We start from the raw sequence: 16,702 nt of genomic DNA on the forward strand, positions 1-16,702 counted from the left end.
TGGTCCATTTCCAATTATGTAATTGCAGAGAAATGGAGGTTCAAATGTAGTGTTGAGTGAAGGATGTGTATGAAATGGTAAAGTGAAAGTTGTGAAGGAATGGGAAACTTTAAGTGAGAATAGAGAACATTGTCACGTGCAAACAGTGACAACAAATTTAAAATTGTTATTGTTCACTGACAGAAAAAGTAACAGATAAAATAAAGTATAGAAGTTACAGGTAAAGTAACAGCAAAAATATATAATTCAGATTCTTTAACATTTAGAAAATTAAACAAATGAAATGCAATTATGTCAATTCGGATTCAGTAACACCCAAGCACATGTATGTAGATATTTATTGTTGACAATACAGTAAAGCAACAAATAACAATTGAAAACCAACATATATATAACTAATAAAAAAAACAATAGTGTATTAATATATAAGAAGCATTACTGGAATTCAAAGAAGTAGCTCCTCGAAAAAAAATGATAAACAATGAAAGTATGAAAACATTTATAAATCACTATATATTATACAGTTCTAATCTGCATGAACTGTAATGTGCACCAAAATTTGTATATGGACCCAAAAAATAAAGTAATCTGCATCAATTGTAATCTGCAATGTAAAAAATAAATACAATTAAATGTAAAATAATTGAAAATTTGTAAGAATTATATAAAAGTAATTTGTATACCTTTATCAAAGATTTTCAAATATTTCTTTGTAAACCACATTTGTAGTTGTAGTGGTTACTTTTCCATTTTCATCCAGAATTAAGATTTTTAGTCCTTTCTTTGATGTGACTCTAGAAACTGCTACGTACAATTGTCCATGAGTAAAAACTGGGCGAGGAAGATAAAGTCCAACTTTAGAAAGAGTCTGACCTTGGCTTTTGTTTATTGTCATCGCAAGGCATAAGGATATTGGAAATTGCCTCCTTTGAAATTTGAACGGGATGCTGGAATCAGAAGGTGTCAAGTTCATTCTTGGTATGAATATTTTGTCACCAACATTTTTGCCAGTTATTACTGTAGTAGAGATAACATTCTTTCCCAAATCATTAACTTGCAACCTTGTACCATTGCACAGACCATTTGCTTGATCAATGTTTCTTAAAAGCATAATTGGTACGCCAACTTTCAATTTAATCTTATGATTTGGAATTCCTGAACATTTAATATCATTTAGAACCTCTTGAGTAAACCACTCACCTTGAATTTCTTGATCATCATCAGATTGGCAAGGAGTGTCTGAACTTAAATAAACTTGTTCTTCACCAGGAATCAAAGATAAAAGGAAGTCATTTACTTGTTCAACACTATCAATTGTAGGGCAAAGTATTGCACCATCATCAAAGAATCCATGAGTCATGATATTTTCAATTAGACCACCATAAACAAATTTGACTAAAGAAAGTAAAGGTGTTTCACTTTCCTGAATTAGAAGATCTGTTGGTATTGAAAGGTTGGCTTCACCACTTTCATTCAAATTCATATTTCCATCTCCAATTTTAAGAATCCAATCAGCAAATTCTTTTATATCTTTTGCACTTTCATTTGAAGTAGCAGTCTTTAACCTCATGTTTTGTGATAGCTTAAGAACTGTGCAATATTGCCACAAATCAGAATAGTTAATTGATGAGTTCACAATATCATACCTTGATCCCTTTCTTACTACTATCAAGATTTGTCTAAAATCACCGCCCAAGACCACCACCTTTCCACCAAATGGTTTGTCAGCATTATGTTGATTTGTAGCTCTCATAATGTCTCTCAATGTTCTATCAAAAGCTTGAAAGCATAGCTTATTCATCATAGGAGCTTCATCCCATATTATAAGTTTTGCTTCCATCAATAGTTTAGCACGAAGACTTCCTTGATTGATGTTACATGTTGATTCATCATTGATTGCTAATGGTATGCAAAAAGTAGAATGAGCAGTTTTACCTCCAGGAAGCAATAAAGATGCAATGCCACTTGAAGCTACATTAAGGGCAATCATTCCCTTTGCTCTAATAGTAGCTGACAAAAGTTTCCAGAGATATGTTTTTCCAATACCACCATAACCATATAAGAAAAAGAAATTCCCTACCTCTGAGTTCACTGCTGTCATAATTGTGTTATAAACATGTAGTTGCTCATTAGTGACAGACTGCAATAGAGATTGATGTAGCTTCTCCATTTGTTCTTTATCATAATTCATTTCATCAACAATGAACCTGTTCTGAAATTTGAATGAATTTGAAAGATTAGGTTGAGGAAGGTAACTATAATCTGATAAAGCTCGCCCATTTGAATTTAGAAGTTCTTGTACTTCTAGTAAGCAAAGATTGTGTAAATCATGCTCTTCAATTTGAAAATCTACAAAATAGAATATGTAATTAATACCTAATTATGGAAAAAATAGTGTAGAATAATTGAATTTAGTACCTGGTATGTTCAAGTCTTTTCTTTTTTGATATAGGATACCATCTGCAAGTAAAGTCCAAGTTGCATCCCAAACAACATTTGGCTTAGACATTGTATTCATGATTAACAAAGCAACAAATAACCTTCTAAGTTGATTTCCAGATGCAAGATGGCTAGCCTCTTTAATGGCATCAATGAATTCTTTGTCATCTGCCAATAATCCTAATTCTTGGCAAGCCTCTTGGTATGTGGAGAATGTTTTACCATTAATTGTCTTTATACTATCATGATCAATACAACCTTTTTGTTTTGTTAGTAAGATTCTCATGTAGTAGCATTCACCTGATCCTGGAGGAACATATGTTAGTCGACCAATACTATAACCTTGCTTTCTTGGTTTCCATTATTTTTGTTGAGACATCCAAACAAACTTTGTTGGAAATTCAGCATAGGTCAAGTTTCTACCTTCCTCAAATTTTTTGTTAGCTTCAAACCAAGCTAGGAACATGGTGTTCATATTCTCATTCCTATGCAATACATCATCAATTCGATCATCATCTTTAAACAAAACTGGTTGTTGATCTTGTAAGTGAAAATTTAATCGTTGAACAGCTGGCCACCGATGATGGATATCAAAACCAAAACTTCGCCAAACTGCTTCACATGCAGATAAATATCTACAATCATAGTATCTTTTTATCTTATCAACAATACGCATCTCTGTAGATTCATTCTCCTTGTCTGTAATTTTAATTGTTGCTCTATCAGGACCTTTGTTTACATATTTGAACAAATACTTGATTGAGTTGGATTTGTTGCAATATTCTGTAATAACATGAGCTTGATAACGCATTAAGAGAAGAGGACTATACGGCACCACATTTGCATTACCTAATTTATGTCCATTTTTCAACACAAATAAACCATCATCTCTACGTCTATATACAGAATATCCATCTTCATCAATTGTAGTTGAATGTCTAAATTTTTTAGGAAAAAATTTAGAACACCGACCTTCTTTCATACATGGCGAGTTGAATCTAGCAGCTCCGCAAGGACCATGTATCATATATGTTTGAACAGCCTTTGAAAGTTTAGGATAGAGATCTGGATGAGGAAGTTCAGCAGAGATAACTTGATCTATATGCTTTGCATTTTCTAACTTGTTAGAGTCACTCAACCATAGTAATATATGAGCATGTGGCAGACCTCTCTTCTGAAAAATAAATTAAGAAAATTAAAATTGTATACCTGCATTGACTTTGCCAAAGAAATTATTCTTCTTGAAATCGGTCATCATTTGGTCTAATTTCATTTTAAAAACTCTGCAAACTATGTCTGGCCTATCTGAAGTAGTTAATCCTTTTGATTTGACAAAATCAACAATTTCAGGCCAATTTACATTACATGTGATTGTTATAAACAAATCTGGATAGCGATACCTCTTGCAAATTGCCATAACATCTTGGCAATTATTGAACATGTATCTCATACCACCTGTAAATGAAGCTGGAAGAACAATACGCTTACCAATGGAAGAAGGATCAGTTTCACCTTTGTTAACAGCTTCTTGAAACCCATTCAGAATATCTGAACGAATGAGTTTTTGATTATTTCGTATAAAAGACAACCTTTGGGCTTCAATCATGGTGTATGTATCCACTAAAAACTGTTGAAACAATCTACGTGAATTTACAACATTACCAAATTCAACCTTTCTATCTTGTATTCTGAAAGCAATGAATTCTCGTAAAGAAATGTGAATTCTCTTTCTACTTTGTCCATATTTTTGACAATCTCTAATTGGAATATCCTCTTGATAACCATCCTCTCCATATGGGAAAATCAAAGGATATTGAAGAGGAATGAAACATGTGTGTGTTTCATGTAGTCTTGTTAATTGACCAGAAACTTTCTTGACAATGATGTCCCTTCCTACATCTAAGGTACTCAAATCACCAACAATCAATGCTGCCACTTCATCTGCTACTGGTGTATTATATACTCTAGGATCCTTAAAACGATGTCTAAATAACCTCAATCCAAAATCTGATTGTTCATGATCATGTATAAAATCTCTTACTCTTCTGAATGTTTGAGCAAGTACATTGTGTTTGTCAATCATTTTCTTCAATTCTTCGATCAATGATTTATCAAATATGGATTGCTAACTATCAGACCTGAAAAATAAAAAATTATTCAATTATATGCGCAATGATGGCTAAAAACATAAAGAAACTATTTAAACATACCCAAAGTGACTAACTTTGTTGCTTGTTTCATTTTCTGTGTCATAAATATATAGTTGTGCAAATTTGGGATTTGATCCTTTTTCAGGCAATAAACTTCCAATGCGATGGTAATTTTGACCACTAAGAATAAATTGAGGAGGACCTGATCCATCGTTGATTAAGGAATGGATCTTAGCACCAATGGATGTAAATGAGAACATGTTGTTGTAACTTCTTATGTAATGTAAGAAATTCTGGCTTGTACTGTCTTCTCCTTTTAACAACTTTTGAAGCAATTGTGGATGTTTCTTCAACAATGGAAGTTGTACTTTTCCCTTTTGACAACAAAGAGAGAAATCAACTTGTTTTAATCTTTTGCATTTATCAGATCTCTCTTCGTACCACAATTGAGCTTGACAATAGGGACACTCAAGTGAACAATCCCCAACATCAACATTTCCTAAGTACATAAAAAACATATATGTCACTAATTAAATAACATTTATACTTAAATATAAAAACACTAAAAAGTATTGTTTCACCTTGAATTTCAGCTTTTGAATACAAATCAGATTTGAAATGTCCAATTATGTTATCTGAAAGAAACAGAAAGTATTTATTATTTAAAAAACAATTTTACATAAAGAAACAGAAAGTATTTATTATTTAAAATGAACCATTATTGATTACCATCATTTTCATCTTCTTCAGAATTATTGTCAAAATCCAATATCTTCGAAATAGATCTAATAGCCTGCTCCCGAGAAGGCTGACAGAATTGTAAACCTTTAACATAGATTGAAATGAATATTAGCAAGCTGAATTTGTAACAATTAAAGAAATTAAAGTAATGAAATGAATTTTGTTTATATTATAAATTACCATGACTTTGGTGTTGTTGAACATAAAAAGGATTAACAACTTCAGAAAAAGCACAAGAATTTAGTGAAGCATGACTGGAGCTGCTACCCACAATTTCTTTAGGTAACAGTTCTTCTGTATTAAACACATTGATTTTGCTTCTTCCAATAGGACAATCAAATTGAACAATCCCTGCAGGTACATCCATAAATTAATGAACTAAATATTATTGATATATATGATTTTGTAATTCTGTTCTTAATTTAATTTATCATTCAAATATAATTATAAATAGTAAAATATATTAGTGGTATACATTTGAATAACTAAAATAACTTCAATTTCAGTATGCACAACTCAATTTAAAAAAAAATAGTAAAATATATTAAAGCACTAATATATTAAGAGAAAAGCATTAAAACAATTAATATATTTTTCATTTGTACCTGTGTTGTTACTGTTGCTGTTTTGCAAAATTGGAGCATTGGTAGATCCAATGGATGTAGAACCATGAAATTCTAATAAGAGAGGTAGTAATAGAAAAATTTAGTATGAAAGGAATTTAATTTAAGATAAGATAATAATAGATATATAAAGAATTAGTATTTAATCATTTTTATTACGCTTGTAATTACTTTTATCTGCCAACTTCTGATTTATAATAAGTTTCCTTCTTCTTCGTGCAGCTTTTTCCCATTATTTTGTTCAAGTTCTACAAAATGCAGTTAGAAAAAGGATTATCAAATGAATTTAAAGATGAAACGAATTAATTATGAAATGATGTCATCTAATATCAATGTGTGTTAATTGTATAATATGCATTAAAGATGAATAATGAGACTAATAAGTATGCAGTGCTAGCATTTGTACTGAATTTGAATGAAAATTAAATTAAAAAACAAACTTACCACAATATGTCAACTCGGAAAGTGGCTTTCTAATAGTAGATTGAATTCTTTTATTCTGCATGTCTGTATCTTCATTGAGAGATAAATAGGTTTTGCTAGTTGAATCTGGCGTAACATTTTCTTTCGATACTGGTAGAATAGTTAAAAAGTGAAATGAGAAAAGAATAGATGTAAAATGAATGCAGTAATAAAGATTTGTGTTAGTGCAATCAATGAATGCAGATTTGTGAATGAAATGAAAAATAGTTTGACAACAATGAATGCAGTAATAAATTTGTTGGATGAAATATATAGTGAATGAAAAAATTATTACCGCAATATCTTAACTGAGAAAGAGGTGTAGTATTTGGAAAAGGAAATGCTTCAGTTGGACTGGATTTGTCCTTATTTGTTACTGAAATCAAAATAAGAAAAAAAAAATAACATAGATGAAGCAAGATTAGAATTTGCATCTTTGTTTTTACGTATGAGTGTAGATTTAATTGAATTGGATGAGAAACGAATGAAATGAGCTCCAAAAAATGAAGAAACTTAATAATGCAATGTGAGAAACATCAAAATATTGAACCTGTGGACTTCATCAAGGTATTGGAAAAATTTTGTGGGATAATGTTCTTCCTTTTTCTTCTTCCATTTGTTGAATCCATTTTGCTGTGATAATGTTCAAAGTGTGCAGAAGTTATGCATTGTATTATGGTATTATGGTGCTTTACAAACTCATTACATGTTGGAGGAAGATTTAACAATGCACTGTGAAGAAAGTAAAGCAGAGAGGAAGAAAAAACCTATTAGTATATGTAGGCACATTTTTAGTATTCAACCAACATTCTTCCTGATGATTCAGGTACTGTCAGTACAAACTTTTGACAAAAAAGAACAAACATTTCATTGATATGGAAATATCAGAACTGGACAAATAACTCAAAATTTGGAAAAGCGTACCTTTTCAAAAAGATTTGATCTGCAAAGTCCAAATTGATGATTTGCAGACAATGCAAAGCCTCATTTCAGAATGTGGATCTGTGATATATGTCCTTTTTTGCCAAGCACAAAAGTACTATGCTTTGTAATAGTCAACCATTAAAGTAAACATTTGTTTCTACATTGAGTGTAACATGCAACTACTAAAGAAAGGGCAAAAGAAAATTATTTTATTGTTTTGAATTTTAGAAATGAAAAAAAAATCGAAGAAATAAAATTTAAATTAAAAAACATGTAAGAGAGTTCAAAATGAAATGGGTTTTAATGTTTTCATGGTTACTCTATTACTAAAAAACAATTTCAATAAATTTTGCAAGAAATATTAAAATAATTTTTGTAAAGAAATTAATAAAATCTTTTGAAAATTATATTTAGTTAGTATGTCCAATTATTAGTACTGCAGAATATCAAGTTGGCTTCTTATTATTACTTCTAACCTTTTTTTTAAGAAAAACAATCAAATATTTTAACATATTTGAATTCTTATCATAATCATTTAAAATTATTTATAGTATCGGAAATGAGAATTTATTTTAGAAAATCAGTACTTAAATAAAATTTGTATTACGAAAATAATTAAAATATAAAACTTGACGATAATTAAATTAGGTTAAATACTTTTAGATATGGCTTCTAATTATTAGAATTAGAAGCAACAAAAAAAGGATGCTAAAACTATTACAAACAAAATAAAACCAAAGTACTTTCAAAGTTCTTCAAAAAAACATACATAATATAAATAGTAAACTAAAAGAAAAGTGCAATATTAGAAACTGCATTCTTTGTGGACGTATACTTTGATCTTCTTCTTTTTCATTTTTTTGTCCGCTAGAAACACAAGAATATCTCCTTCTTCCAAACGATTGAATGTGCACAAGTCCTTCCATCCCTTCCCAATCTTACTTGACTTCTTTGGTGTATTACGGAGCAGAAGTTTACATTGAACAATGAAGGTATTGTGATGTCCCTGCAATTCCAACCTCCTCAATCTACGTTTACGAATGTAATCTGCAAAGTCAGATTGTGGGTCCTGAAAAAAGAACAAAATAAGACCACAAATAAAAATATATAAAGAAAACAAAATATAAAACCAAAATAATAAAATTATAAGTTCACCAGATGGCTTCCTTTGCATTGAGATTTTGACAATTTGACTCTAAACATATGTTTTTTTCGCAACCGAATTAGGTTTGAAAGAAATTTGGCACCAGTCGATATTGTAGACATGTTGGGGAATACAGTGATGTGGAAGGTAGAATTGCCAACATATCTAAATACAATTTGATGGATATGTTGCAGTTTATAAAAAACTCGTAGGTTATACCAACCATCCGTGAGAACGGGATGATTCACATCCATATTAAAGGTTAACTGATGTTGATTCCCTTCAATATCTTCCAAGTGCCAAACGAGTCCTAATTCCTCACCAAAAATAGCGAAAAATATTGGATCAACATGTCCAAACTCCTAATGAGACAAAAAACAAATAGAAAGGTCAAAAAGATGAATAAGACAAATATGAAACTGATAATGAAAGCATAAATATTAAAATACAGGAATAAAAACATGCATGGGTGATGTAAAAAGTTGACATCTTTAGAAGAAACCAATAGTAAGTCAGAGTTCAAACAAAGTAAAAATATAAGTTGTCTTATGAAAGACAAAAAAGGTGGACATAGATGAGAAATGCATCAAAAACAGAAGTTTTAACTTATTTCAACGATTATTGAAGAAAGATGACATTTTGATAACAAAAAATGAAATGAAGTAAGATTTGGAGAATAGATGATGAAGGAAAATATAGTTTAACATACATGAAGCATGGGAAACAAATAGAAAAAAACGACCTTTGAACGATTATTGCAGAAAGTTTGAATTTTTAGAAAGAAAATCGAGAATAAGTAATATTGTGTAAAAAGTGAAAACATAAATACATGTTTTTGAACGATTAAGATGGATGAAGAAGCAATGTGGTACGGTCTAAACTTAAAAAAAAAAACATCAAAGCACATATTTTTTTAAAGTTTTTGTGAAGTAGATGTACTTGATTATGAACAAAATGATACGTGGTGAACCTTCCTAAAGTTTTTCTGGCAGTGACACTCAAAGAGGAATCCATAGAAGCAAGTGTAGGGGAGTGACCTTTCTTTTTCAGTGATTTTGTAAAAACATAAAACTTGATAGTAAATAAGGAAAACAGACGATTATATAGATATGAAAAGACTTGTAATTAAAGAGAAATTAAAGAAAGCTTTTTGAAAATTGAATCATATTTAATAATATTTTAAAATTAATTTTGAGAAAGTAAAAATAACTTTAAAAATAATATACATTTTTTAAATAAATAAAAACAAATAAGAATTTGAAAGAGTAATAACAGATAAAAATAATATAATAAAAAATTCAGAAAAAAGATAACTAATTAATAAAAGAATAAAAGATAATATTAAAAGTTAATATATAGATATGAAAAGACTTGTAATTAAAGAGAAATTAAAGAAGGGTTTTTCAAAATTCAATGCTACTTAATAAAATTTTTAAATTAATTTTGAGAAAGTAAAAATAACTTTAAAAAAATTATAAAGAAATGAACATTTTTTTAATAAATAAAAACAAATAAGAAGTTGAAAGAGTAATAGCACATAAAAATAACATAATAAAATATTAAGATAAAAGATAACTAATTAATAAAAGAAGAAAAGATAACATTTAAATAATTGTACCATTATGATTAAGAAAATCAAAATCAACTTTTATCCTTTAAATGCAAAGTTACAAATGTTTTTTGATTTGTTAATCAATCTGTTTGATGAAGGAATCATGGTTTTGAAAACATGAAATATATTTTAAATGTTACGAAAACAATAATGTAGTTGAAAAATATACATAGATAAAAACTTAATGACTTTGATGTAGCTAGCATCATAATGTAGTTAACATTAAAAGTAATATCAAAACTTCGACATTAGGCTAGCAATATATACTAAATTTTAAAAATAAGCATATACAACAAAACGTATATAAATTTATAGAAATCTATTTAAAAAAGGTAAACAAATAGTGAAAATAAACGATTTTTTATAAACCAAAACAAAAGGAAAAACCTATGCTGAAATTAATTAATTTAATGTACCTAGCATGATTATGGTGTTGACAATGTCAAATTATATCAACATACTTTGATTCAGCTAGCAAATTTTGAATGTAAAGATAGAGTACAAAATTAAAAATAAGCATCTAATCTATTCATAATTAAATTAAAACATAGTTGAAGTAATATTGTTTTCAAAATAACAACCAAAGACAAATAGAAAATAATGGTCATGAGTACAAATACATAACAGCAGCAAATGTTTTTCAAAAAATAACATAATAAACATAAAAATCCAAATAAAGTCTATCACTTTTCAATCTTTATATTCTTCTTCAACATCTTCACTGGAATCTTCTTGTTTTCTTGAACCATAGATCGACTTTGTCTTTTAAGTACTGGAACAGGTGGTTGAGTACCCAAATCAAGATTGTCCAGATGAGATGATTCTTTGCGGGTTAACTCATGAATTTGAACATCAATTACATTTTTATTTTTCAAGGATTCTTCGGGAGGATACTATATTGTTCAAATCATCACTTAGAGTCTCAAGATCATTTGATTCTTCTGTGAATTTGATCAACAAATCCTAAAAAAAAAGAAGATTAGCATATACAAAGCTTTACAAAATAAGTTAAATTGTAATCTTCAACTACCTCTGCAATGGAATCAGATGAGATTTGATTTGTTCGCTCATTTAATTTGCTTTCTTCTTCATTTGCAGAGTATAGATCCTAAAAATTGTATACAATATTAATAATAAAAAAATTTAAGAAAAAAATAGGCTAACACGTGAAAAAAAATAAAAATAAACTTACCAAAGACTTAATTTCAACATCAGAAAAGCTTTCAATTACTTTTTCATCCATGCAAACTTTTTTAACTCTGAATGATTGTTCAGATTTGCTATTATAATCATTCTTGCACTCAACTTTGAACAGATAGGTCTTATCAATTAGGACTTCAAACTCTTTAGGCAAGTCTCCAACAACAGTGTTCTATTAAAACAAGGATTAATATAAATGACGTAAATTAATGTAAAATAATTACTGTACAACAATAATGAGTAAAATAAGTGGAAACGAAGTACCCAATATAGAATAGGAAATAATTGATTGTGAATTCATTTGAAAATTAGACAAACATTTAAGTTAAATGTCAACAATATAAGCAAAAATGATTAGATTAAAAACTTAACCTTGTCTTGCAAGTCAAGAATGTCAGAGCATGATTTCTTCAACATTGCACTTGCATCACGATCAAATACAACAAAAGTTGTAGAATCCGTAGCATCAATTACACGAAGTTTCAGTTTAAACCTAAAAAAAACAATAAAGACATTATGAACATTATTAAGTTTTCTTAATATTATATTAATAAAAACATGTTGTGAATATTGAAAATATTACCTAGGTGTAACCTTAATGACATGCTTGTTACACTTTTCACAAAAAAAAACATTTTGGAATCAGGATAAACTGCTTTGTTGCAGATACATGTTGTATACCACCAATCATCATGATCTAGCACATGTTTGATAGTAGCTTTTACTACAAAAGTACTTTCCTGTAAAATAAAGAATATCAAATTATGAACAAAAAAAAATAGTCATTAAATAAAAAAATTTATGTGCAACATAGAGACAAATATTTGAACCTGCTTAAAATCTTTTAGACCTTCAATTGAACTCCTAGGATGCAACTTAATGAAATCATCTTCTAAGCTAACTTTAGAAGAAGCACAAAGTTGGGTAAGAGCTTGAGAAGGAGATTCAGTATTATCCCACATCCTACGTTAAAAAAAAATATGTTCTATTACAAAGATATACATATATCTATCTATAAACAAAGATATATGTTATGTATATAGACTTACATTTTTTCAACTTGGTTGCATCTTCACCATCACAGTTAAAAATGATCTTGGTACAGTTCATACAGTTTTGAATAGAAACTTTATCTACAAAAGAGAAAATGTCAAAAAGATTTTTATTCATTAATACAACTGTAATAATGTGGTTTATGTTAGTTACCTTGGAAGGTCTTCACTTTGCAAAAATCAAAGCAATGACAACATGTTGATCCTCTCCAGAGGCCAGAAATGCATTTAACATATCAACATATTGACCAAATAAAGTACACTCCAGTTGCAAACTATTGAATGTTAAAAATCACATAAAAAGAGAAGCAGATGAAATACATGAACAAAAATAAAAAACAATAAAGAACAAAAACAAATGAAATCTTCTTACCCATCAGCTTCCATAAGGATGACATTCATTTTGGTTTTCTTACCAGCTTTCTCTAGCTCCCTCTCTATTCCAACACCAGTAAACATCCCAATCACATCTACAGAAAGAGGAAAAAGAAAGAAAAAAAATTAACAAAAAGTTATACAAAAAAATGAAGAAAAATAAGCAAAACATACTTACTAACTAAGTAATCTGTGTCAAAACCAGCAGCTATGATTGTTGAAAAAGGGGTGTATGAAGTTGTAGTTTTCGGAACTAAGGTACTTTGAACCATATTGACCTTGGTTTCAAATTGGAAGTTGATCTTATAGGCATGTTTTGTGGTTCTATAAGAACCACCATTACATGAAACACTCAAAGATTGGATGGTGTAAACCTTGTCCTCTTTGATTTCAGACTGGAATTTGTATATCAATGTGCGTCTAACAAATGCATGGATTAGTACACCCTGAAAAAAGAGATTCATAAATGAAAAAATAGAAGCAGATTTAAACTTACAAAAACATATCTAAACTTTTGGGTAAAAAAAAAATTAGGAAAAGTCAAAAAATAAAAGCCGTTTATAGTTTAAGGAAGATACCTCTTGGTCTTGAAGAACAATTTCCATGGAAAATTGAGTTTTTCCTTTTGTGTAATCTTCAACAAACCATAACCATACAACTCTTGCAAGGATATTCCAACTCTCCTTCTCAGGGTTTAGTTCTTGTAAAGAGTGAGTGTGTTTTTGGATAACAGACATGGTTGAAGGAATGAGGGAAATGAGGGAAATTAGAGTATAGTAAGGAATGAAGAAAGGTCTGCAGAAATGTATTTGTACAAAACATAAAAACATTAAAAAAATAGATTGGAAGATCATAATTACAAAACAACACCATACGCATGCTCTGGTTTTCATTTCACAAATTTAGAAACAATCTGCAAAAGCAAAAGTAGATTTTGACATGAAAAAAGATATTTACTGAAACAACACGCAAAGTGTGGTTTAGGTTAAACAAATGGAGTAAAAATTGGGAAAAGTGACTGACAAAAATATGAAGATCACAGAAAAAAACAAAAGCTGTTTTTTACATGGCTCAATGTTGTGCAATAAAAGGAAATATGGCAGAAAGCAGTACAAAAAGAAAACAAAAAGTAACTTTAAATGTTGGAAAAAGTTGACAAATCAGCGAAAATAGGAAATAAAGATCTGATTTCAAATAAAGATGTATAATTTGAACATTTGAAAGTAATGAAAAAAGTAAGGGGAATGCAATATTCATAACTAATCAACAACATGAAATAGGCCACAAAAATATATTTTTAAAACTATAGTATGGAAGATCTTTGAATCAAAGATACAACAACAAAAATAATCAATACAACAAATTCATAAAGAATCAACAACAAATTATCTTATGACATAAAATGGCAACAAATTCTGCATTTAAAGTTGAGGGACAATAAGATCAAGCTCAAACTTCTTCATCAAACATCAGAAAATCAATAACAAAGAAATACATGTTTAATCAAAACACATGAATTAAACAATTAAACAATACAACATATTAAAGGAATTAATTTGATTACAACATATTCTCATCAGCAGTGGAGAAAAAGAAATTTGATCAGCAACTGGAATACGTAGTGCACGTCAGGATGAAGTTATTTTATTAGAGTTAATGAAGGAATGAACCCAAAAACAATCTACATAAACAAAATAAACAAAAAAATGAGTTAGAACAACATATCAGATTAATGAAGTAAGATAAAATATAAAATTAACATAAAAATGAAATAAACCTCAAATGTTGGGGTTCGAATTAATTAAACCTGAAATGGTGGGATTTCTTGAAAGTTGATGTATAATCGCATCAAATTTGAGCAAACATTAAGAATAAAAAAGATTAAGAAGTGAAGCAACTTTCTCAGTTAATAGAAACCAATAAAATATGCAATAGGCGACAAAAATAGATTTTTAAAACTGTAATATGGAAGATCTTTGAATGAACGATACAACAACAAAAGAAATCAATACAACAAATTCATAAATATTTCATAAAGAATCAACAACAAATTATCTTATGACATAAAATGGCAACAAATTCTGTATTTAAAGTTGAGGGACAATAAGATCAAGCTCAAACTTCTTCATCAAACATCAGAAAATCAATAACAAAGAAAGACATGTTTAATCAAAACACATGAATTAAACAATTAAACAATACAACATATTAAAGGAATTAATTTGATTACAACATATTCTCATCAGTAGTGGAGAAAAAGAAATTTGATCAATGATGAGTCATTATTTTCTTCCATTTCACTAGCCTTTGTGTACCCATTAGACAGTTGATTAGTGCTTAATTGTTCATCATTAGAGTGTTTTTCATCTGTTGGGCTTTATTAGGCCACTGTTCCGAATTTGGACTAATTTCACATTATTTGGCCTAATTTTTGTTTTTAATTATTTTTAGGTATTTGGGTGAAGCAAATTTTGGAGCTTGGACATTAATATTTAGTGGAAGAGACTTGCCACATCATTGCCACATCATTTCCATGTCATTTCCACGTCAGCAAAGTCAATGGGTCAACATTTGAGGCCCAGAGTGGCATTTTTGTAAATCTGAGTGGTAGAGTGGCAGTTTTGTAATTATGAGTGGCAAGGGTGATATGACCACGCGAATTAGGTCTGCATGAGGAGGCCAGCCGCTCCATCATCTTTAACCTCTCTTCAAAAACCTCCATTTTCGTTCTCCAAGCTTCCATGGACGCCCCCTTGCGGTTTTTCACGTTTTTGGCTCATTTTTACCGTTTTTATGCATATTTGACAGCACCCATTGAGGGTTTTACATTTTGAATTCACTTTCTTGCTTGGGCAGTTCATTTTGTGGGTTTTATTGACTTGGAACAATACCCATTCATGGGGTTTTCGCATTTATATATGACAATACCGTTTTGCATTCCATTTAAGCTTTGAAATCTCTATTTTTGCTCTTAAATTGCGTTTTTCAGATTTCATAAGTTAGGGTTCTTGGTTCTATTTTGTTATTGCAGTTTTGAAGTGTTTGATTGTTCATTTTCCATGTCTAGCTAAGTTTTTCGTATTGGTTCCTTGAAGAAATTGATTTGAAACCATGAGGTTGATGTTTTGCAGTGCACTCCAATTCCTAATTTCTCTTCATCCTATTCAATTTCGTAGCTTTGAATGAAATGGAATTTGTGATGCTTAATCATGGGTTCATATTTTGCACAATTTCAGAATCCTTGTCATGCTTAGTGAGTTCGGGTTTTGGCCACAGTTGCTTAATCTGTGCGTGTGTGTGTGAAATTGAAAGAAGGATGTGTGCTATGCTTAATGGCATAATGAAGCTGTGTTAATTTTCGCATGGTTGATAAATTCGGATTTCATGAGAGTAAATTGGATAAGAGACTTGATTTAGTAACCTGTGATTGGTTGATTTTCAGTGGAATCAAGGGACCAGTACGTTTTGAATTGTGTGTTTAATTCAGTTTTGGTGTTTTGATTAGAATTTAGCAAACTTGTGTGAATCTGCCAACCCCCCCCCCCCTTTGTGTTTTATTGTTGTGTTCATCTGGAAATTTCGCTTTAAATGAAAATATTGGTCGTTGGGAGATGACTTGGTTCACTTTCATATACTATATTTAATATGTTTTAATTTGATTGGGTACGACCTCTATCAATCAGCAACTGGAATATGTAGTGCACGTCAGGATGAGGTTATCTTATTAGAGTTAATGAAAGAATGAACCCAAAAACAATCTACATAAACAAAAAAAACAAAAAAATGAGTTAGAACAAAAAAATGGTAGGGTTTGAGTCTGATTCAGCAGAGACATGGAGAGGGTTTCAAAAGGTACAGAACAACAACAAAAAATCTACACAAAGAAAAAAATTAGTAAGAAATGAAAAATTAGGGTTTCAAAATTAAAAGTGAAGAGATAAAAGTTATTACCCAAGAGCGATGGAGAGCGTTTGAGGCAG

The 16,702-nt window shown here is 29.7% G+C and overlaps 1 protein-coding gene and 1 pseudogene across 1 annotated transcript; both read right to left on the minus strand.

The window, feature by feature from the left end:
* Window positions 1-688: 688 nt before the first annotated feature.
* On the minus strand, window positions 689-9,497 carry LOC114175279 (annotated as a pseudogene).
* A 2,488-nt stretch (window positions 9,498-11,985) lies between these two features.
* LOC114175280 lies at window positions 11,986-13,459 on the minus strand. Its single transcript, XM_028060060.1, has 5 exons — window positions 13,301-13,459; window positions 12,901-13,168; window positions 12,721-12,817; window positions 12,146-12,258; window positions 11,986-12,035 (listed from the first exon to the last, which is right to left on the minus strand). Exons 1-5 carry the CDS (start codon window positions 13,457-13,459, stop codon window positions 11,986-11,988), a joined length of 687 nt encoding a protein of 228 aa, XP_027915861.1.
* Window positions 13,460-16,702: the final 3,243 nt, after the last annotated feature.

This window comes from Vigna unguiculata, chromosome 3 (assembly GCF_004118075.2).
Source record: "Vigna unguiculata cultivar IT97K-499-35 chromosome 3, ASM411807v1, whole genome shotgun sequence".
Taxonomy (NCBI): Eukaryota; Viridiplantae; Streptophyta; class Magnoliopsida; order Fabales; family Fabaceae; genus Vigna; species Vigna unguiculata.